This window comes from Brachyistius frenatus, unplaced genomic scaffold (assembly GCF_029030835.1).
Source record: "Brachyistius frenatus isolate BFR_SWC_R1_liver_20210118 unplaced genomic scaffold, ASM2903083v1 Contig_7, whole genome shotgun sequence".
Taxonomy (NCBI): Eukaryota; Metazoa; Chordata; class Actinopteri; family Embiotocidae; genus Brachyistius; species Brachyistius frenatus.
This window is the reverse complement of record NW_027210606.1, coordinates 2,661,173-2,682,681: the sequence shown is the minus strand read 5'-3', so window position 1 is coordinate 2,682,681 and position 21,509 is coordinate 2,661,173. Positions and strand designations below refer to the sequence as shown.

Here is a 21,509-nt window from a genome sequence, read left to right as displayed (position 1 = left end):
TTCCCGGAGTGGTAAACATTGCATACATTACATTTGCTTGTCCTGACGCGAATGATTGTTTTCTAGTTGTTGGTCATACCACATGTATTGCCATGGAAACGGAGATCACGCTAACAAAAACTTTTGTATTGTGAGAGCAAATCACCCCACAATATGAATACATTTTGATTACATACTTTATTTAGATTGTAACTTGTTGTATAATCGCAATATTACACGAGAGGGTGTACTTCAACGTCATTATTGGCACGGCAGCGATGCGGTCAGGACCGAGGCGCTTGCGTGTAATAGTGCTTAATTTGACATCACTGCAAAGCTCTGAGTTTTATTTTTTATTCTATCTATTTGATAGGAACTGTTGCATGCTTCCAATACAGAGCACGAAACGGATGTGCTGCACAAAGAATTTATAGCTATTGTTAATTTTGAATTCCTGACCATAGTTGGGCTTTTACAAGTGCAGTACTATTGAAATATATAGCTTCAGTATCAGAAAACTACACTAACAATATGGAATGGAAATGCAATGAAAACCCCAAAACTGTCTTTGATGGGAGTAAAATTAGATAAAAACTAGGCGCAGTTCTGCTTTGCTTTAAGCCATCACCTAACTTTTATTGTAAAACATTTTATATTTTAAATTAATTTGACTTGAAGTAGTGTTCCAGAGATGGCATCCCTTTATCTGACACTATATACATTAACCGTTTCAAAAAAATCTATAGGGTTACACAACAGAATTGGCATGTGACATATTACAATACAAATTAGCTAAATGTAAGACTGCTTCATAGATAGACACATTACGCATCTGCATGAAAATATATCCCAGAAAAACATGTGCCAGCAGCAGAGAGTGAAAGGGGTGAAAGGTCAGAATTACGACTGTGTAAGCCACATGTAAATTAACTTTTGTTTATATTCTGCATGTCACATACACTACAAAGTAACCACAGCAATGCTCTCTATGTCGACCCTGGCGAGCTCGGGATTGCCATTCTTTTTCATGTCCAAGGTAAACTTAAGTGTGGAACTCTTTCGAAATCACATCCTTTTTACTTTAACTTCAAATATTGAGCTACGGATCACGACGGATATGACCAAGAGGATCAAAGTTCAAGGCACATGCTTATGTTGAAGTTGTAGAGTATGTCCTGTTTGCATACATACAGCATGCTACATTACATACTTTGTGAGGGTAACCACAGAACACACTGAAGGTAAAAGAAACAAGTGCGCGATTGTGAATGCAGCCAATGTCGATCACAAGAAGACCTTTATTTATTTTATGATAATCAGGATATCAGAAAAATAAAAACCTCTTGGACTGCAACTACGAATGTTATTTTTTTCAACTAATTGATAAATCACCTGCTCTATGAAATATTAAAAGGTAGTGAAAATATGTAACATGTCACAACTTCACAGAATCCAAAGTAAAAGTGTTCAGATGTCTGGTTTTGTCTGAGCAGAAGTCCAAAAATCAAAAGATATTCAGTTTACTAACGTACATGAAACTGTAACCCTGAAACTGTGCAGAACAAAGAACACTTAAAGAACTGAACTCAGTTTAGAAAGATTGGTGTTAATCCATGTGCTCAATATCAACAGCATCTCATTAGCGTAACACCAATGACTTCACAGACTTCTGATTCACACGTTGTAGCTGCTTTATAGCTGGTTCAAATACAGTGTGGCATCCATTTAACCAAACGGCATAAGAACAACCAGTCACCCCTGCTTGCCGGTGCCACATCAGTCTTCGCAGAGGTTGTCCAGAGCTCTAATGGCTTTTACTGGACTTTACCGAGTCACGTTAAAACAGTGTCAGGCTTATAATGGCCTGCTAGTCCTACATGATGCTTCAGCTTTTCAGATGCTAATCTGCATTAAGAGCTGTGATCCATTTTACTGGGGACTTGTTGTTTCACTCCTTCTCAGCCACTTCCTCTATTTTTCCTCACTCAAATGTTTCTGTCTTAACAGAAGTCAAAACTAATTATCTTCACGTTGACAAATACGACAGTAAAGTTTGGTTTAAATAACTCTAAACAAATATGGCATCATAAGTTAGTCCTTTTTCACATACAACCTGTAGCGTGAAACGGCTCACAGACAAAACAAAGCGCACACGCACACACACACACACACACACACACACACACACACACACACACACACACACACACACACACACACACACACACACACACACACACACACACACACACACACACACACACACACACACACACACACATGTCTTGCTTGCAGAAGCTTCCCGCTTTGTCAAAAATGTTATGACTTGGCAGACACATACACAAACGTCTTTTTTCATGTCGAAGTTCATTAGATATTATAGTGAAGAAACAACAACTTAAAGAGGAAGGGATTATGTTGCAACGAAGCTGCATTATGTGTCAATCAACGGAACATTAACCAACAGTCATTTCTGTCCTCCAAACCATTCACCTTTCTGGGTTTAGCTTGTAGATATACTGTTAAAGCTGGACTATAACAGTCATGTTGCTGGCTGACGTTCGACAAGTGCTTCTGGGTTTCATCCTCTACATCTCAGGTATGAGTCATTATTTATGCTTTATTACATAAGGATAGTAATAACTTCATAAGATAACTGTATATACTCTGGTATTTCAACGAAGTAGGTGAGTCAATAGAAAATGTAAATTATTAGAAATGGATCAAAAAAATGATATAAGTTGACAGCACATTACATGTCTGAAGATGATCACTTCCTCGTATAAAGTACAGTTTAGTATCATTATTCAGGGATTTATGACGGAAAGGTAAAAAAAAGAAATTTAAATCTATTTGCTCATGAAAGTTTCTGTTGAAGGGGTGAATGCAGCAGCCATCGTCTGTGCTTTAAAAGGTTCGACAGTGGATCTGCCCTGCTCAGCTCAACCTACCACTTCTAGTAACAAATGGTACACTTTAGACTGGAATGGATCCATGTATGTTCAGAATGAGTTCCCTGCAGATGGACAACGTGTAACGTACAACACAGCTGAAGAGAATCAACCAAATTTAACAATCAATGATCTCAGAGAGACTGATGCAAGCTATTACTGCTGTAGGGGGACTGCAGACCAACCAGATTGCTGTTGGCTCAATTATATTAAACTCCTCGTTACAGGTACAGTGGATTTTAATAATTTATTACTTTAAAAATGACATCATTCTATAAATTCTCATCCATCATCTTCTCAGACCTGCAGGTAAAAGTGTTTCCCACCACCGAGGGACTGACAGTAACACTGATGTGCAGCACCACCTGTCATCTGACTGAAAAGGCTGCAGCCTTCATCTGGTACAAGAACAGAGAGTTTCTCTATGAGGACTGGTCTCCCTGGTACCAAGAGCTGGTCAGCGGTGAGGAGGCAGTCAGATACTCCTGTGCTATCAAAGGCTACGAGGAGCTCAGAGCCCCTGAAGTCTCCGTGGGTGAGTGACAATGTTCACCAATGTTACAAAACCTGTACCTGAACCACTGTGTAGGATTTAGTGGTTTACAACCAACTGAACACCGGTCGCCTCACCCAGCTCTTCAAAGCTTGGAAGAGAAGCGATGGACACCACAGAACTCACAAAAAATGTGAAAGGCTCTTTCAAGAGCAAGTGTTTGTTTTTTCTAGACTGAGCTACGGTAGAAACATGCTGGGGCTTCATGTCGGGTTCTGTGGAAGAGGACATGCTCCCGATGTAGGAAATATAAAGGACTCATTCTAAGGTCATGAAAACAACAATGTTTAGTTTGAATCTTGTTTTATTTTGTCCAGATTCTGTCTCTTCGACCTGCTTCAGTGTGACCTATGCTAAAGGGAGAATGTGTCCTTACAAGCGGCCATCAGTAGATGAGTCCTGCTCCATCAAGTTTCCCAGAGGTGAAGCTTCCACTGTACAAAAACATCTCCCAACACACCTTTAAAGTCATATTTGGTCATTTTATTATTTTTCTTCTTTCTTTCTAAGCTTAAATATATATACACATTATATAAGGTGTGCTAAGATAACTATATGTCACAGTGACTGATGGTAACTCTTTTTCCTCAATAGCGCTACATGTTCAAAGGACTCCTTCGAACAAATATGTCAAACTGACCTGTAACATCAGCTGTCCTCTGACTGACACTCAAACTGCCTTCAAGTGGTACAAAAACGGATTTCATTATTCCAAGAGTCGAAGTATTCCACTCCCTTCAAATGACAGCTTCTCTTGTGCAGCTAAAGGCCTCGAGCATCATCAGTCTGCAGAAGTCTGTGAGTATCACAAAACCTATTGTTAGTTATTTTTCTTAACAATAAACTAAAGTCTAAACATTCAGGATATTCAACAACTTTTAGTATTTTATCTTTATTTCAGGTGCTGAGGTTCAGAAATGCAGGAGTGTGAATTATGTCAGCAGGAGAATCTGTGCTCTTCAAGGCTCTTCAGTGAACATTTCCAGTAAATACTCTCACCCTGACACGCAGCAGCCCACTTCTAAATCGTGGTATAAAAAAAATAGAAGTGGTAAGGAGGAGCTGGTGGAGGCTTCAGGTAATGTGGAGGACTATGATGAGAGGAATAACCACCACCACATCCTGACAATCAAAAACCTGAAGAAGAATGACTCAGCACAATACACGTTCAGACTTCAGAGAGAGGATGGAGGATTAAAAGAGTCTTTTCTCCATGGAGTCCTTTTGACTGTCACAGGTAAATCTTAACTCCTGCTCTTCATGAGCAGCACTCAGCAGACTTCACTAATTCATGTGTGAACAGGAGGACTAAGGGCTCATAGTCTGTGGTCAAGCTTCATTCAAACATGTATAATGTGTCAGACTTATAGGAGGTTGGTGATAAATATTTTTGATTCCCTCGTTCAGACCTGCAGGTGAAGTTTACTCCTTCTGCAGAGGTGACAGAGGGTCAGAGAGTCACACTGACCTGCAGCACCAGCTGTCCTCTCACTGACAACACAAACTACATTTGGTACTTCAACAGTCGACCTCTGACCCTGCCAGAACACCAAAACAAACACTTGCTTCTAGACCCAGTCAGCAGCCAGCATGCAGGAAAATACTCGTGTGCTGTCAGAACCAACAAAAACTTCAACTCAGCTGAAAAGAGTCTCACAGTCCAAAGTATGACGGGAACATCCGCCGCAGCAGCAGCTGCAGGAGTCGCAGCTCTTCTCCTGGTTGTACTGCTCGCTGTCGTCTTGTGGATTAGGTGAGCAATAACAAAGTGTGGTGGAAGGAGGGTGTGGTTAAGAGTTTTGAGGAAGGTGACCAATGTAATTAGTAAGAGGACGACGAGGCCACCTTAGGAATTTCACCTAAAGAATAATTTTTTCCCCACACAGTATCAAGAACTCAGAAGGCACTCAGGTTCATTATATTGATTCAGAGGAGACGTGGTTCCGTTCCAAACAATTATTCTTTATTGTGACAAACTTCATATTCAACAAAGTGGTTCCATAAAATATCATTTTAATCACCAACTACTAATAAAAGAGCCTCAACATATACAATTATTTGACGAAAGGTTCGGGGCTGCGGCTTACCAGTGGAGAGGTGGACCGTTAAAGGTGAGGATCCCAAAAAGAGGAGGCACCCCGATCACACACAAACACACCTGAGGGTTCAGAACCAGGGGTGCACCAAACCACACAGCGCACGAAGGGAGACACCAACACCAGGAGGCACCAACCCCACCACCTTAGGCCCTGCAGCTCCTACAGACACAGAGAACACAATTAACAAGGCTCCACTTCACAGAAAGAAAAATAACAAAAGAGAAAATAAACTAAGCAGACCGTCCAGCACACACTCGGCTGTTAAAGGGTGAACTGCAGGTCTGCAACTTAATATAAACCACAAAATAAACTACACAAAGCAATATTAACTCAATTAAACAAAATACTCTTCGAAAGAAAAGTGTTAATTTCCAGGCTTAATCAGCCAAATAAACTATCCGATCAGAACAAAGATCAAACGGAAAGAAAATAAACCTGTGGCTATAAATCAGGAACAAGAGAGAAAACAAACCAAACAAAATAATTCACCTCAGCTGATTATCCAGGAGGGATGATCAGACACCCAATTTACTTATACAAAATTCCACGGTGGGCCTAAACCTCCCTTGTCAGATTACACGCACAGTTAAAAACGGCTCAAGCTAAAAGGGGTTTTCTCCATTAAAACAACACCGTGACGCTGACATGAAATAGCTTGAAGCAGGGCTGCAGTGCTGTCGAGATCAAGCAAAGCCCGGCAGACGAGCAGCATCAGGCACCGTAGACAAAGTAACGCGGGGGAAGGCAAAGCCCGGTAGGCAAAACACCCAGCAGGCAAAGCAGCAGCGTTTTTAAGAGTGAGCAGGTTAGCTGGAGCCACTTTCTGGCAAAGTTCAACGCAGACCCCGCCAAAAGTCTCCTGTGATACAGGATGAACAATGAGTTAACAGAATAATAATAATTACCACCAAAGTATATAAAACTAAAATCACCTACCGATCAGGCAACGCACAGTGGTTGGCTAGTAATGGCCTTGTGATAAGGGATAAAACAGGTCCAGAGAGTGAAAGAAGCTCCATTATGCTATGAATTCAATAACATTTAATCACTTGACTGAAATCACATCACATATTTATTTTTGATGTTTATTCCTTTTATTAAACAGGAAGAAGAGGACTTCCACTCCTTGTCCTGCAACTGAAGCATCAAACAATCGAGAGCAGGTGAAGATGAAAAGTTGTAAAACGCATCTGCATTAGAAAAACATCCACTTTGCATATTTAATTTGTCCACATTTGGATTGATATATTTTTTACCAGTTGCAGTGATTTTTTTTTTATTGGTCTATGAATCATCAAAAGAGTAAAATCGTTACATAATGTCATGTTAGGTGTCGTGTCCTGATCAGCTGAACCCTGGTCCAGTGGATGATGACATCTCAGCTCAGCCAGAAGAGGAGGCTGAGCTTCAATATAGCAGAGTCCACTTCAGCAAAAACCACACGGATCCTCTTTATTCCAACGTACGAGCAGATCAGCCCAGAGAAGTGGAGCATGCCCAATACGCCGTCATCAACTTCAGAAACTAAGACAGCCCTGAGCGAGCATCTGCTGTCACTACAAAAGGACTCAGACTCAACTTAAATACTCAGAGTGGTACGCTGTGTTTAACACAAAAACATCCTCACACACTGCACCTGTTGTAGGTATCAAGCCTCATGTCACATATGAGTATCTCCATTTGATACACAGAGAGCAGCGGAAACAGCCGGGCTCCTAATTGCACATCTCACATTTCACATCTGGAAACAGTGGAATATATGACTGTGTACACAACAGGTGGCTGAAAAGGCAACTTGTTAGACAGACTGTACATTATCATGCAAAGAACATGTATTGCAATGGTGGCGCCACCTGCAGGACAGACTTCAAACTGCTAGCAGGACAAACAGGAGGGATGCATGTTATTTTGTGTCTTTATGTTTGTTAAAGCTCCAGATGTACCCGGTAGAGGGCTTTTCTGTGCTCTCCATTTGAGAACTGTCCCTGATGCTGTTGGTGACGTCACCAGAAAGTTGCTTTCAAGTTAAGTGATACTGTAAATCATGTGTAAAGTCGTTAAGAGCACAGCAAGAGTGCATTTTAGGGGAAGAAATATAATTGAATAAGAAATTGGTTTAATTTTTTTTTGCCCTTGCTGTGAGGGAGAGACATGATGTCACCAACGTAAACAGTAAGGGTGTGAACAGACATGCTGAACATCATCAGTTCGTCAGAAATACATTGTCACTTACTGAAACGTATGAACGTTTTTAACTCTAAAGGTGGTATACTTGAACAAAGTTTTCAAAAGGAAAATTCGATTTTTCAATCATTTTTTCAACAAAAATATAAAATTCTTCTGTGAAAAAAATATGTACACTGTTGGCCTGAGGACCAGCTTGTACCCCCTTTAACACAGTGAACTTCTTGTAGGGATTTTGCATATTTAATATTTTTTTGTATTTTTTGTCTATACAGAATTTCAGTCAACCACAAGACATAGAAAAGGTTTAAATACGAGTTGGTCTGTGACTCTGGACCATATTTCCATGTTAAATTTCTTCTGAAACGGATATCTGTCATTTGATCAGTACAAAATTTATGTTAGCAGCAAAGTACATGTCAGCAATCGATATGATAGATAATAATGTTAGTAATCAGGTAAAGAAAAGTTTGACAGTAAAGTGAGATGAAAACTGTTATTAATTTATTGTACGGTCAGTTTGAAACTCTAAAACTCTATGAAATGCTTTCATGCTTGTATTCAGCAGTCAAGATCCTCTTCAGTTTTAAACTTGTCAAATCAATAAATTTTATCCAACAACTTTAGTTTTGACCCATCGAGGCATAAACTCTAAAGGAATCCGGTTCTATCAGGCACCAAGACGTTCGAAGCAGATCCTTCAAGTCTTATTTGTACTATACAGTGTTTTTTTTATCATTTTTCCTGTTTCTATTTTTTTGTTGTCATGGGACCGACAGATGTACTACTACTCTAATACTCTTGATTACATGTTTTGTGATGTATTAACAGATCTCTTAAGTTACATCTGCAGCTTTCATCTGTACATGTTTTTTGTTTCTCTTTTTAACCACAAACCAACCAGATAACACACTTTTCCGATTGCTTCACTTCCCGAAGCTCTGACTCTTATCAACATTTTAATGAATTATGTTTTTGCATTTACTTAAACACCAAAACTATGTACAAATAAAAGGAACAGCAAAAGACAAAAGTAAGATGGAGAGTTTTCCCTCAGCAATGTCATTGTTTCCTAACCGCCTGAGCGGTAGTGAGAAATATTTCAGAGCAGTCATGAAACAGTTTGTTTAGAAGAGCAACAGAAAAGTTGCTAATTTGACATAAGTTAGTTATTTAGGTTTGAGGACTTCTGGGTGTCCTTGTTAACATCTACTGACACAAACAATCTTTTAGGCCTCAAAGTGCGGCTGTATCCAGCAGAGGTGGCCGAGGGTCAGAGTCACACTGACCTGCAGCACCGGCTGTCCTCTTTCTGGTAACACAACCTACCTTTGGTACTGTAACAGTCAACTTATGACCCTGCTGCATAGGCAAAACAAGCACCTGGTTCTAGAGCCAGTCAGCAGCCAGCATGCAGGAAACTACTCTTGTGCTGTTGGAAACAACAGAAACGGCTCCAGTTAAAAGACTCTTATTGTGTAAAGTGTGAAAAGGAACCTCAGCTGCAGCAGCTGCAGGAGTCGGTGCTGCTCTCCTGAGCATCACACCTGCCGTTGTCCTCTTCTGGATCAGGTGGGCAACACTGGGTTCTATTGCAGATCAAAGACAATCAATTTCTTATCTGAATCACTATTTCATCTATACTTATCAGTTTATTTTACTAAACCGGAGGAGAACGTCAAGTCAGTCTGAAGAAACTGAAGCAACAGACCCTATATTATAGAGCAGGTAAAGACCAAAAGTTATTGCACAACATTGAAGTCATAATTTCAGGTCCTGACTGCCTTAAGTGGCCAAAAGATCACCACACGCTGTGAGTACAGTGCAAACAAAAACCCAGACATTCAGGATGTTTCTGCTGCATTTGAAAAACTCTCCCACACACATCCTGCGTTCCTTCAGCTGGAGTGACGCTTTAACACAAACATCGTTCTACTGACTCAGAAGCAAACCGAGCCACGAGTTATATGAATCCTATTTTTCAATTCAGGATGTAAAATGTCCTCTCCAACAGTGCATATTCCACAGCTACATTATTTTCCCAAAACACTACTAGGCCAATCAGCCATGTGACATCATCACTGATACAATTGTTCTGACCTAATATCTGGCTATAAAAGCTGCTAGAAACTTCACAGTAGTTTTTACTTTAAATACTGATTGAGGCTGTGAACTATCAGTTACTCCTGCCAATGTGCCATGGTATATTTAAATGCCTGTAAAGACACGCCGCCGTTACCTAAGCTGCGAACAGGATTTATGAGATGTGGTGTGATAAAGTTGCCAAAGAGAGAACACACGCAATTTTATCAAATGTATTTATTGTTAAACTGTAGATTCTGGGAACCTTGTGCACGGCTGGGACACTGGGTTGTTCCTTTTGTTCTCCCTGGGAACAAACAAATAGACAAGTGCAGTGAGTAACTGATTGAACAGGCTGATTGCAATAATATCTAATTAGTTATATGGCAGAACAACAGAGTATATATTGCCAAGCTAAAGATACAAATTTGCTTTAAATATTGCAATAACGTACCTCTACCTGTTTCCTCTTCGCAGGGTGTTTGGGCACCCATTTATAGTTCAAGGAAGTACCAACCACAAGAAGCGGGTAGGGGGGTGTCGAAAGATGTGTTGTTCTGTTTTTTATGGGAATTATGTATTGATGGTTTCCCAAATTTATAGGGACCGTAAATATTCGTAAATTATTATTGTCATATTTCGATTGGTGAAATGATGTAAATATTGATTGTACAGATGAATTGTTGATATATATACTTACCTGTAGATGGCATGTCTGGGCCAATTAGAGTAATCAGGTGCATATAAGGAGCTCAGCTGTTTGTGGGACTTTATGGTGATGGCAAACCTCTGTTGTGGTGGTTTAATGTAAAAATAAATTAAGCTTCATCTGAAACCCCTTCTGCCCTCCAGATCTGCTCATTTTTCATGTTGCTGGAAGACATTCAACATGTGCTTCTGGGTTTCATCCTCTACATCTCAGGTATGAGTCATTATGTATGCTTTATTACATAAGGATAGTGATGATGATACCATATTACAATGACAGGCATGAGAGTCAAATTATAGAAAAGCTTAACTGAAAATTTCACTTGCAAATGGAGAAAAGAAAATGATTGAAATTACATGACATGTCTGTGGATGATCACTTCCTCATGAAGTACAGTTTATTATCAATATTCAGGAACTAATGATAGGAAGGTAAACATTCTTTTATCTCAGAGAGACTGATGCGAGCTCTAATGGCTTTTACTGGACTTTACCGAGTCACGTTAAAACAGTGTCAGGCTTATAATGGCCTGCTAGTCCTACATGATGCTTCAGCTTTTCAGATGCTAATCTGCATTAAGAGCTGTGATCCATTTTACTGGGGACTTGTTGTTTCACTCCTTCTCAGCCACTTCCTCTATTTTTCCTCACTCAAATGTTTCTGTCTTAACAGAAGTCAAAACTAATTATCTTCACGTTGACAAATACGACAGTAAAGTTTGGTTTAAATAACTCTAAACAAATATGTCATCATAAGTTAGTCCTTTTTCACATACAACCTGTAGCGTGAAACGGCTCACAGACAAAACAAAGCGCACACGCACACACACACACACACACACACACACACACACACACACACACACACACACACACACACACACACACACACACACACACACACACACACACACACACATTGTGACCTTGTCTTGCTTGCAGAAGCTTCCCGCTTTGTCAAAAATGTTATGACTTGGCAGACACATACACAAACGTCTTTTTTCATGTCGAAGTTCATTAGATATTATAGTGAACAAACAACAACTTAAAGAGGAAGGGATTATGTTGCAACGAAGCTGCATTATGTGTCAATCAACGGAACATTAACCAACAGTCATTTCTGTCCTCCAAACCATTCACCTTTCTGGGTTTAGCTTGTAGATATACTGTTAAAGCTGGACTATAACAGTCATGTTGCTGGCTGACGTTCGACAAGTGCTTCTGGGTTTCATCCTCTACATCTCAGGTATGAGTCATTATTTATGCTTTATTACATAAGGATAGTAATAACTTCATAAGATAACTGTATATACTCTGGTATTTCAACGAAGTAGGTGAGTCAATAGAAAATGTAAATTATTAGAAATGGATCAAAAAAATGATATAAGTTGACAGCACATTACATGTCTGAAGATGATCACTTCCTCGTATAAAGTACAGTTTAGTATCATTATTCAGGGATTTATGACGGAAAGGTAAAAAAAAGAAATTTAAATCTATTTGCTCATGAAAGTTTCTGTTGAAGGGGTGAATGCAGCAGCCATCGTCTGTGCTTTAAAAGGTTCGACAGTGGATCTGCCCTGCTCAGCTCAACCTACCACTTCTAGTAACAAATGGTACACTTTAGACTGGAATGGATCCATGTATGTTCAGAATGAGCTCCCTGCAGATGGACAACGTGTAACGTACAACACAGCTGAAGAGAATCAACCAAATTTAACAATCAATGATCTCAGAGAGACTGATGCAAGGTATTACTGCTGTAGGGGGACTGCAGACCAACCAGATTGCTGTTGGCTCAATTATATTAAACTCCTCGTTACAGGTACAGTGGATTTCAATAATTTATTACTTTAAAAATGACATCATTCTATAAATTCTCATCCATCATCTTCTCAGACCTGCAGGTAAAAGTGTTTCCCACCACCGAGGGACTGACAGTAACACTGATGTGCAGCACCAGCTGTCCTCTGACTGAAAAGGCTGCAGCCTTCATCTGGTACAAGAACAGAGAGTTTCTCTATGAGGACTGGTCTCCCTGGTACCAAGAGCTGGTCAGCGGTGAGGAGGCAGTCAGATACTCCTGTGCTATCAAAGGCTACGAGGAGCTCAGAGCCCCTGAAGTCTCCGTGGGTGAGTGACAATGTTCACCAATGTTACAAAACCTGTACCTGAACCACTGTGTAGGATTTAGTGGATTACAACCAACTGAACACCGGTCGCCTCACCCAGCTCTTCAAAGCTTGGAAGAGAAGCGATGGACACCACAGAACTCACAAAAAATGTGAAAGGCTCTTTCAAGAGCAAGTGTTTGTTTTTTCTAGACTGAGCTACGGTAGAAACATGCTGGGGCTTCATGTCGGGTTCTGTGGAAGAGGACATGCTCCCAATGTAGGAACTATAAAGGACTCATTCTAAGGTTATGAAAACAACAATGTTTAGTTTGAATCTTGTTTTATTTTGTCCAGATTCTGTCTCTTCGACCTGCTTCAGTGTGACCTATGCTAAAGGGAGAATGTGTTTTTACAAGCGGCCATCAGTAGATGAGTCCTGCTCCATCAAGTTTCCCAGAGGTGAAGCTTCCACTGTACAAAAACATCTCCCAACACACCTTTAAAGTCATATTTGGTCATTTTATTATTTTTCTTCTTTCTTTCTAAGCTTAAATATATATACACATTATATAAGGTGTGCTAAGATAACTATATGTCACAGTGACTGATGGTAACTCTCTTTCCTCAATAGCGCTACATGTTCAAAGGACTCCTTCGAACAAATATGTCAAACTGACCTGTAACATCAGCTGTCCTCTGACTGACACTCGAACTGCCTTAACGTGGTACAAAAACGGATTTCATTATTCCAAGAGTCGAAGTATTCCACTCCCTTCAAATGACAGCTTCTCTTGTGCAGCTAAAGGCCTCGAGCATCATCAGTCTGCAGAAGTCTGTGAGTATCACAAAACCTATTGTTAGTTATTTTTCTTAACAATAAACTAAAGTCTAAACATTCAGGATATTCAACAACTTTTAGTATTTTATCTTTATTTCAGGTGCTGAGGTTCAGAAATGCAGGAGTGTGAATTATGTCAGCAGGAGAATCTGTGCTCTTCAAGGCTCTTCAGTGAACATTTCCAGTAAATACTCTCACCCTGACACGCAGCAGCCCACTTCTAAATTGTGGTATAAAAAAAATAGAAGTGGTAAGGAGGAGCTGGTGGAGGCTTCAGGTGATGTGGAGGACTATGATGAGAGGAATAACCACCACCACATCCTGACAATCAAAAACCTGAAGAAGAATGACTCAGCACAATACACGTTCAGACTTCAGAGAGAGGATGGAGGATTAAAAGAGTCTTTTCTCCATGGAGTCCTTTTGACTGTCACAGGTAAATCTTAACTCCTGCTCTTCATGAGCAGCACTCAGCAGACTTCACTAATTCATGTGTGAACAGGAGGACTAAGGGCTCATAGTCTGTAGTCAAGCTTCATTCAAACATGTATAATGTGTCAGACTTATAGGAGGTTGGTGATAAATATTTTTGATTCCCTCGTTCAGACCTGCAGGTGAAGTTTACTCCTTCTGCAGAGGTGACAGAGGGTCAGAGAGTCACACTGACCTGCAGCACCAGCTGTCCTCTCACTGACAACACAAACTACATTTGGTACTTCAACAGTCGACCTCTGACCCTGCCAGAACACCAAAACAAACACTTGCTTCTAGACCCAGTCAGCAGTCAGCGTGCAGGAAACTACTCGTGTGCTGTCAGAACCAACAAAAACTTCAACTCAGCTGAAAAGAGTCTCACAGTCCAAAGTATGACGGGAACATCAGCCGCAGCAGCAGCTGCAGGAGTCGCAGCTCTTCTCCTGGTCATCACACCTCTTGTTGTCTTCTTTTGGATCAGGTGAGTATCATGATTCTGTGTTTCAAAGCAACAACATTCAAACTTTGATTCAAAATCTCTAACTAGTTTAAATAATAATTCTTTGTTTTTTTCTGAATCAGGAGAAAGAGGACTTTGGGTCAACCTTCAGGAACTGAAACATCAGACAATGTGCATCAGGTACAAAACAGGATTCAGACACTCATGCTGCATCAGAAAAACTTGACACTCATCTGTTCTGTTTCTCTTCAGATGTAATAATTATTTATTTCCTGTCAGGACAGAAGCTTCAACTTGTGCCTTCTGCTTTTTCCTGTCACTCAAATTATAACCTCTCATAGCTCTCTCTTTAAGTTTGCTCCCCCTGAACACCTGGTTCTATTAAACTCCTCCATGATTTCTCTCAGAGTTGTATTTGTATTGAAACACATCTATATCATGACTATCACTGTGAAGCCACATCAAGAACTACTGTTATTATGTTTTGACAACTTAACACCTGCATATTATCTGATTTTTGTCATGCTGCAGTCAACGTTTGGGAGCTGTTTCTTTTTAATAATGATAGGTTAATATCTGCCATTTGTAATTTACTTGATATCAACCAGTCATGTTAATCACCACTGAAAGAAAATACGTTTCTCCCTGGCTTCAACTACATTTAACAGTTGGTACAATTAAATCACATTTTCTAAATCCAGTATGAGTGACTCCATATTTTTTTTATTTTTTTATTTTTTTTAAATAGGGCTAAAAGATGAAAGCAGTTGTAAAACACTTCAATCAATACATTTAAAAAAGTTTCCTAAACCCTTTCAGTTGAGATCGAGTTGTATTTTATAATGCTCTTCAAGGATAAGCCAAACCTGACTGCAATATAGTAAAATTATTTGTCTCTTCTCCTCAGTTCAACCTTGAGCCCATGTATGAGAACGTGTCAGCTCAATTAGCAGAGCAGGATGACGACCACTACAGCAGACTCCACTTCCCTGAGAACCACACAGCTGATATCTACTCCACCATTGAGCCACTGCCTTCAATCTAAAAGAGGAAACAATTGTTGCCATAGCAATTTGCAAAGGACCCTTCCGTCTGATATGTTCAGATATGAAGAATAAAATTAATATCAGAGCAGGATCAAGTGTAAAGTGCAGTGCAAACTCAAGTTCAAGCCCGCATTTATCTTTTTAATGTAACGGCAAACTTTGCTGTCTGATCTGCCAGACCTCACTGTTCATGTTTCTGCCAGTTTATTGCAGAAACATGCCAATAAACTGGAGCGCTCTCGGGCACATGTTCAGAAAAGAGCTAAAAAGCAGGTAGAGCACAGCATGTAATGTTGCATCAAAAGAAGGTTTTGAGAGCCAATTATGTAAGCCACATTATTTCCATATCAAGCAATATGATGTGGTGATATTATTAAGACCCACTCATCAGTAGGTGGACAAAATAACATATTGTAAATAAATAGACAAGTTTTTAGAATCTGCATGATTTTTATGAGGACACTTTGCTGCTTGTTTTGATGGTTTCATTCAAGACAGAATTCAGGTTTAGAAACCTTTCAGTTTTGAATTGGATTGATTGTTGTTTGTTTGATGGCGAGTGAATCGGCGTCTCAACCAGCGATTGTTACACGTTAAATGAAAATATTTTTTAAACATGAAAGGAAGCAACATGGCATTAATCTGTGTTAACAAAACACAGCACAAACCACAATGAGCTGCAAACTCACCACTGACAGCTTCACATAGTATTACATATATTTATTCAGCACTACATACGTAGATTCGGCAAATGACATCTCTTATTTGATAAAACAATCATGAGGAAGGAAATCATTTCTGTGGTTGAAGCTGTGTGCAGCTGCTCAAACACACTTACACTGATGAATCAATCACTCTGCCTTCAGCCTTTCCTTTGTAAGAGGACTGCTGCTGATTTTGACCATTCATTCAAGTTTCATAAAATGTCAAATCATAGTCAACTTTTTGATTAGAAGCTGAAGTCTACAACAGCCATGTTCTTGGCAGCAGCTGGATTTGTGTTTGTGGGTTTCATTCTCTACATCTCAGGTATGAATGATTTATTTTCTTCTCTATATTAACGGAAAACTGTGAAAACACGTTTTTTTTTCTCTGTATTTTATGAGTTTAAGTGTAGATAATAGTTACAAAGTGAATCAAATACAGTTTTGGTATGACGGTACGAGTGTGAGATCCTTGCCAGTATCATATCATCATCATTTCATAGTACATTAGTATGGAGAGGAATGTGATGAAAATAGTATGAATGCTTGCTAATGACATCTTCTGTTAAAGGGACTCACAACCAGCGGGACTGCATCTGTGCCTTAAAAGGGTCATCAGTGAATCTGTCCTGCTCAGCTCAACATCCCGGTTCAAGCAAGAATTGGTGCACTGTCCACAGGTCCAAGACTGATCACTCTCTGGATGGAAATCGTGGAAAGTACAGCATATCAGAAGAGACTAACTTCACTCTGACGGTCAGTGATCAAACAGAGAGGGATGAACGTTTTTACTGCTGCAGAAAACCTACTGCCACACCAGAAGACTGCAGACAAGGCAGTATTCATCTCCATGTTGCAGGTACAGTGGCCGTCACAAATGTATCACCAGGTGATTACAATAATAATCCATGCATAATACTATTTCTATTAACCATCATCACAGACCTGCAGGTAAAAGTGTTTCCCACCACCGAGGGACTGACAGTAACACTGATGTGCAGCACCAGCTGTCCTCTGACTGAAAAGCCTGCAGCCTTCATCTGGTACAAGAACAGAGAGTTTCTCTATGAGGACTGGTCTCCCTGGTACCAAGAGCTGGTCAGCAGTGAGGAGGCAGTCAGATACTCCTGTGCTATCAAAGGCTACGAGGAGCTCAGAGCCCCTGAAGTCTCCGTGGGTGAGTGACAATCATGAACTCATCATCATTAAAATCAGTGTTCACCAGTTAATGAACTAAACGCCTGTTTTGTCCAGGCGAGGTCACACCGGTCTGCTTCAGTGTGACATACGCCAAAGGGAGAATGTGTTCTTACAAACAGACATCATTAGATGAGTCCTGCTCCATCACATATCCCAGAGGTGATGTTTTCACAGACATGTACACTCCTCTCACCTCTAACAGTACATCATCTACTGACATGCAGTCCTACATATTCTGTCTGAAAGCCAGTATTTAATAATTTATTCGCAGTGTATCAAATCATATCTAAATGACATGGCAGAAATGAACTGTTGAAAAATATCTTCTTCATCTCCCAACAGAAATACATGTTCAACAGACTGCTGCTGACATATCACCTTATGTCACACTGGCCTGTATCACCAGCTGTAACATGACTGACCCTCTGATTCCCTTCACATGGTATAAGAACACACACATACAAAGACAGTATGAGGAACAGCAGATTTCTGTTACGGAAACAATTGCAAACAGCTTCTCTTGTGCTGTGCAAGGTCTTGAGGATCTGCGCTCTGCTGACTTCTGTGAGTGTAAACCAACTGATGGTCTGTTAATAAAGGGAACATTTGTTTTAACGGTCTGCAATAGCTGATGAGAAATCTGATTATTTTAATACTGTATGGTTAACAAAAACTATTCATATGGCAAACATGTTGAAAGCTGGCTCGTCCCAATTTTAAATATCTATGTCTAAGTAGTTTCAGTTGCCGTTCATTTGTATTCCAGGTGTTGAGGATGGGAACTGCTGGAGCGTGAATTATGTCAGCAGGAGAATCTGTGCCTTCGAGGGCTCCTCTGTAAACATCTCTAGTGAATACTGGCATTCTCCCAACAAGCAGCCAGAGTCCAAACTTTGGTATAAAGAAAAGGGAAATGCTGATGAGGTACAGGTGACTGACAACACAGGGGATGTGAGATATCATGACAACATGAGGAACCAACACACCCTCAGATTAAAAAATGTAAAGGAGAGTGACTCAGCAGAATACAAGTTTCGTATTCAAAAAGCCAGCAAACGATGGAGACAGTCTGGAGTTACTCTGATTATCACAGGTAATTATAACTTGTGGCCCCGTCTTTATGTGCGAGCAGCAGACAGTAGACTATACTTCGGAAAACTTCCAACTGCGTACACGTCATGGTCACGTTCTCCATACAGAGCACATTATTTAAGGTTTCTTATTTTCTGATGCGGGTATTTTGAAAAGTGAAAAGCTGATACTGTGTTCAGTCCAGAGTCGATTCAGTTCACTCCTTTACAAGACATTGTCGGTATTTGAACTCATATTCACGTTTCAGCATGAAATACCTGAGGTTTAAATGCTTCTTGAAAAGACGGGCCTCAAACCAGTTATGTAACATCTGTCACGTTTAAGATGTTGCACTTTTTCCGCCCTACCAATGAGGCCAAACACTCGACACAATGTGAAGATCCATCATTCAACTATGTTTTAGTGTCTTACGTGTGAAATAAGACGTCAAATGGATACACAAACAGATCCCGATCGATGACGCAATCCTTAACCTTGTTAAGAAGATTAACTGATTCAAGTTAAAGTCCCAACTGACCAGAACAAGAAGCCTTGCATTCAGCCTACAGCCTCACTCATTGTTTCACACTTTGCATGTTGCTTGTTGTGATAATATACCGTACAAGTGCCAGAAAGATAAGAAAACTAGAATCAATGGTTGGGCTTACATGATTCCATCACACAAGCCTACCGCTCCTGTCTTGCAGTCAAAGTTTGTTTCTATTATCCGTTAAACTGAAAAGTAGGACGCGCTGTAGTTTAATGTGCCTAATCGTACCTTTCTGAAATGTGGCAGATCAGGAAAAACGTCCTTATAACAGTGATATGTGTTGTATTGAAAAACCGACAACTAACCCTGTTTTGTTGTTATTTGTTTGTAATGTATGAGAACTCAAATTGTGCTGACCAATCTATCATCTACCAGGCCTGAGAGTGAAGATAACTCCTTCTGCAGAGGTGACAGAGGGTCAGAGAGTCACACTGACCTGCAGCACCAGCTGTCCTCTCACTGACAACACAAACTACATTTGGTACTTCAACAGTCGACCTCTGACCCTGCCAGAACACCAAAACAAACACTTGCTTCTAGACCCAGTCAGCAGCCAGCATGCAGGGAAATACTCGTGTGCTGTCAGAACCAACAAAAACTTCAGCTCGACTGAAAAGAGTCTCACTGTTCACAGTATCCCAGGAAAATGGGAACCAGCTGCTGCAGGAGTTTCTGCAGCTCTTCTGGTTTTAATACTTCTTGCTGTCTTCTTGTGGATGAGGTGAGCATCACCGTGCTCTGTCACACACACTAATTCACACGCTAACCTCCTGACTTTATTAATCACTATTTTTACTAACCAGAAAAAAGAAGACTTCCAGCCAATCCTTCAGAAATGAAACAATGGACAACTTGGAGCAGGTAACAAAAATAATTTAAGTTCTGCTGCAATCAGGTATGATTAGTTCCAATTCATTATTATTATACTTCTGTCTCAGTAAATCATAGCATTGTTCTGCCCGACCACTGTTAAAGATTTTCTCACAGGTTCTTAATGGTAAACGCTGTTTATGGTCGAGCAGCACAGAAATAGGTTGTTCCAGAAGTTCCATCGGTTCTACAGTTTGCAGTGTAAAACATAAATATTATTCTACGGCAGCGTTTATTAAAACACGACATACAACCACTCGTTCACCACTTCTATGATGAAATTTACTTCATAAAAGTCTGTAAAATCTCCTGCAGAATTAGGTTTTCCCTGGACAATTTATCTTTGAATTGTATTAACATACTAGCTCACATATTTATAACTCTTCTAGAAGTACTCGAGCCACATAGCAGCTGCTATGTTGTACCGACCCTCCCACCCAGTTAAAACCAGTTGATATTGCTTTTCTTAGATTGTATCAGTGACACGGTGCACATTAAAATAACGTAATTCCTTCTGTTTCTGTCAGATAAATTCTGTTCCAGAGTGCAACGACATCTCAGCTCAACCAACAGAGCAGGAACTTCATTACAGCCAAGTCCATTTCTCACAGAACCAGGCAGTTCCTCTGTACTCCAACATCCAGCCACTTCAGTCCCATGAACAAGAGTGCGCCGCCTATGCTGTTGTCTCGTTTAGGTCCAACACAACCCCGAGTAAGCATTCATTTTAAGAATTATGTAGCTTATTACAGGTTGTATGATACCTTGGACAAAGTTGAAGGAACTACAGATTGTGCACTTCCTTGAAGGTTTTCAAAATGGTTCTTTGTTATATGTTTGAAATACTTTGCAGCATGTTTAAACCTCACTACATGAATGCATTCTCATCTCTACGTTTAGGCTCAATAACCAGACAGTGAAAAACAGCAAACCAAACACCGGCCAATGTGACGGACAGAACGTAGAAGGTCTTCCCGTCTTGTCTTGTTTTCCAGAGCAGCTAATGTCAACTACTTCCATTTTCTAACAACATTCATTAAGACAGTGACCACGGTGTTGTGAGCAGCGAACCTGAACTAGACCTTTTTCACGGCAGACAGACTAGACACGGTGTATATTGCACAGGTGTGTTGATGATGGTTCAGTTCATTTAAGCGTTCTACAGAAAGTCATGACAGTGAACCAGCATGCATGAGAGCGAGAGCTCCCGCAAGCGGAACGCAGCCGTCAGCAGCACACCTGACTTCCTCTGCAATGAACCTATTGCTCATATTGGTCTCCTTAAATGGCCACGAGGGGTTTCTATAATGCTTAATCTGCTTTTAATACTACGCATACTTTATTATGAACGTACTGCCATGACGTGAAGATATATCCCTTATACAAATAATGCAATGTTTTTAACAAATATTATTTTCTGCATCTTAAATGACCACCAAAGAAAATACAGATCTGCTTCAGCATCAACATAAACAATGTATTGATCTTCCCCTCAATCGAATAAAAAGCAGTGAAAAGATATAAGAAGACTGTTTATTTTTTTTTAATGTTTGTTGTGTTTATTAATACCTTTGAATAAAGCTCACTCTTACAGTCTACTTCTCCTCTGACTTTTTTAATGGCCAC

The 21,509-nt window shown here is 40.1% G+C and overlaps 2 protein-coding genes across 2 annotated transcripts; both read left to right on the top strand.

Moving 5' to 3' along the window:
• The first annotated feature begins 11,747 nt into the window (after positions 1-11,747).
• LOC138615677 (uncharacterized) lies at positions 11,748-14,467 on the top strand. Its single transcript, XM_069689434.1, has 6 exons — positions 11,748-11,802; positions 12,456-12,689; positions 13,025-13,129; positions 13,302-13,505; positions 13,609-13,944; positions 14,115-14,467. The coding sequence occupies exons 1-6, from the start codon at positions 11,748-11,750 to the stop codon at positions 14,465-14,467; spliced, it is 1,287 nt and encodes a 428-aa protein (XP_069545535.1).
• Positions 14,468-16,497: 2,030 nt separating this feature from the next.
• LOC138615769 (B-cell receptor CD22-like) lies at positions 16,498-21,453 on the top strand. Its single transcript, XM_069689577.1, has 9 exons — positions 16,498-17,051; positions 17,136-17,369; positions 17,447-17,551; positions 17,735-17,956; positions 18,159-18,485; positions 19,389-19,734; positions 19,817-19,874; positions 20,411-20,597; positions 20,784-21,453. Exons 1-9 carry the CDS (start codon positions 16,745-16,747, stop codon positions 20,801-20,803), a joined length of 1,806 nt encoding a protein of 601 aa, XP_069545678.1. The 5' UTR covers positions 16,498-16,744; the 3' UTR covers positions 20,804-21,453.
• The last annotated feature ends 56 nt before the right edge of the window (positions 21,454-21,509 follow it).

Bases quoted from the DNA above. Each gene is read 5' to 3' on its own strand.
- LOC138615769 (XM_069689577.1), top strand. From the start codon at position 16,745: ATGACATCTTCTGTTAAAGGGACTCACAACCAGCGGGACTGCATCTGT. The intron at 17,052-17,135 runs GTACAGTGGCCG...CCATCATCACAG, and splicing joins TATTCATCTCCATGTTGCAG to ACCTGCAGGTAAAAGTGTTT. The intron at 20,598-20,783 runs GTAAGCATTCAT...CTCTACGTTTAG, and splicing joins TAGGTCCAACACAACCCCGA to GCTCAATAACCAGACAGTGA.
- LOC138615677 (XM_069689434.1), top strand. From the start codon at position 11,748: ATGTTGCTGGCTGACGTTCGACAAGTGCTTCTGGGTTTCATCCTCTAC. The intron at 13,506-13,608 runs GTGAGTATCACA...TCTTTATTTCAG, and splicing joins TCATCAGTCTGCAGAAGTCT to GTGCTGAGGTTCAGAAATGC. The intron at 13,945-14,114 runs GTAAATCTTAAC...TCCCTCGTTCAG, and splicing joins AGTCCTTTTGACTGTCACAG to ACCTGCAGGTGAAGTTTACT.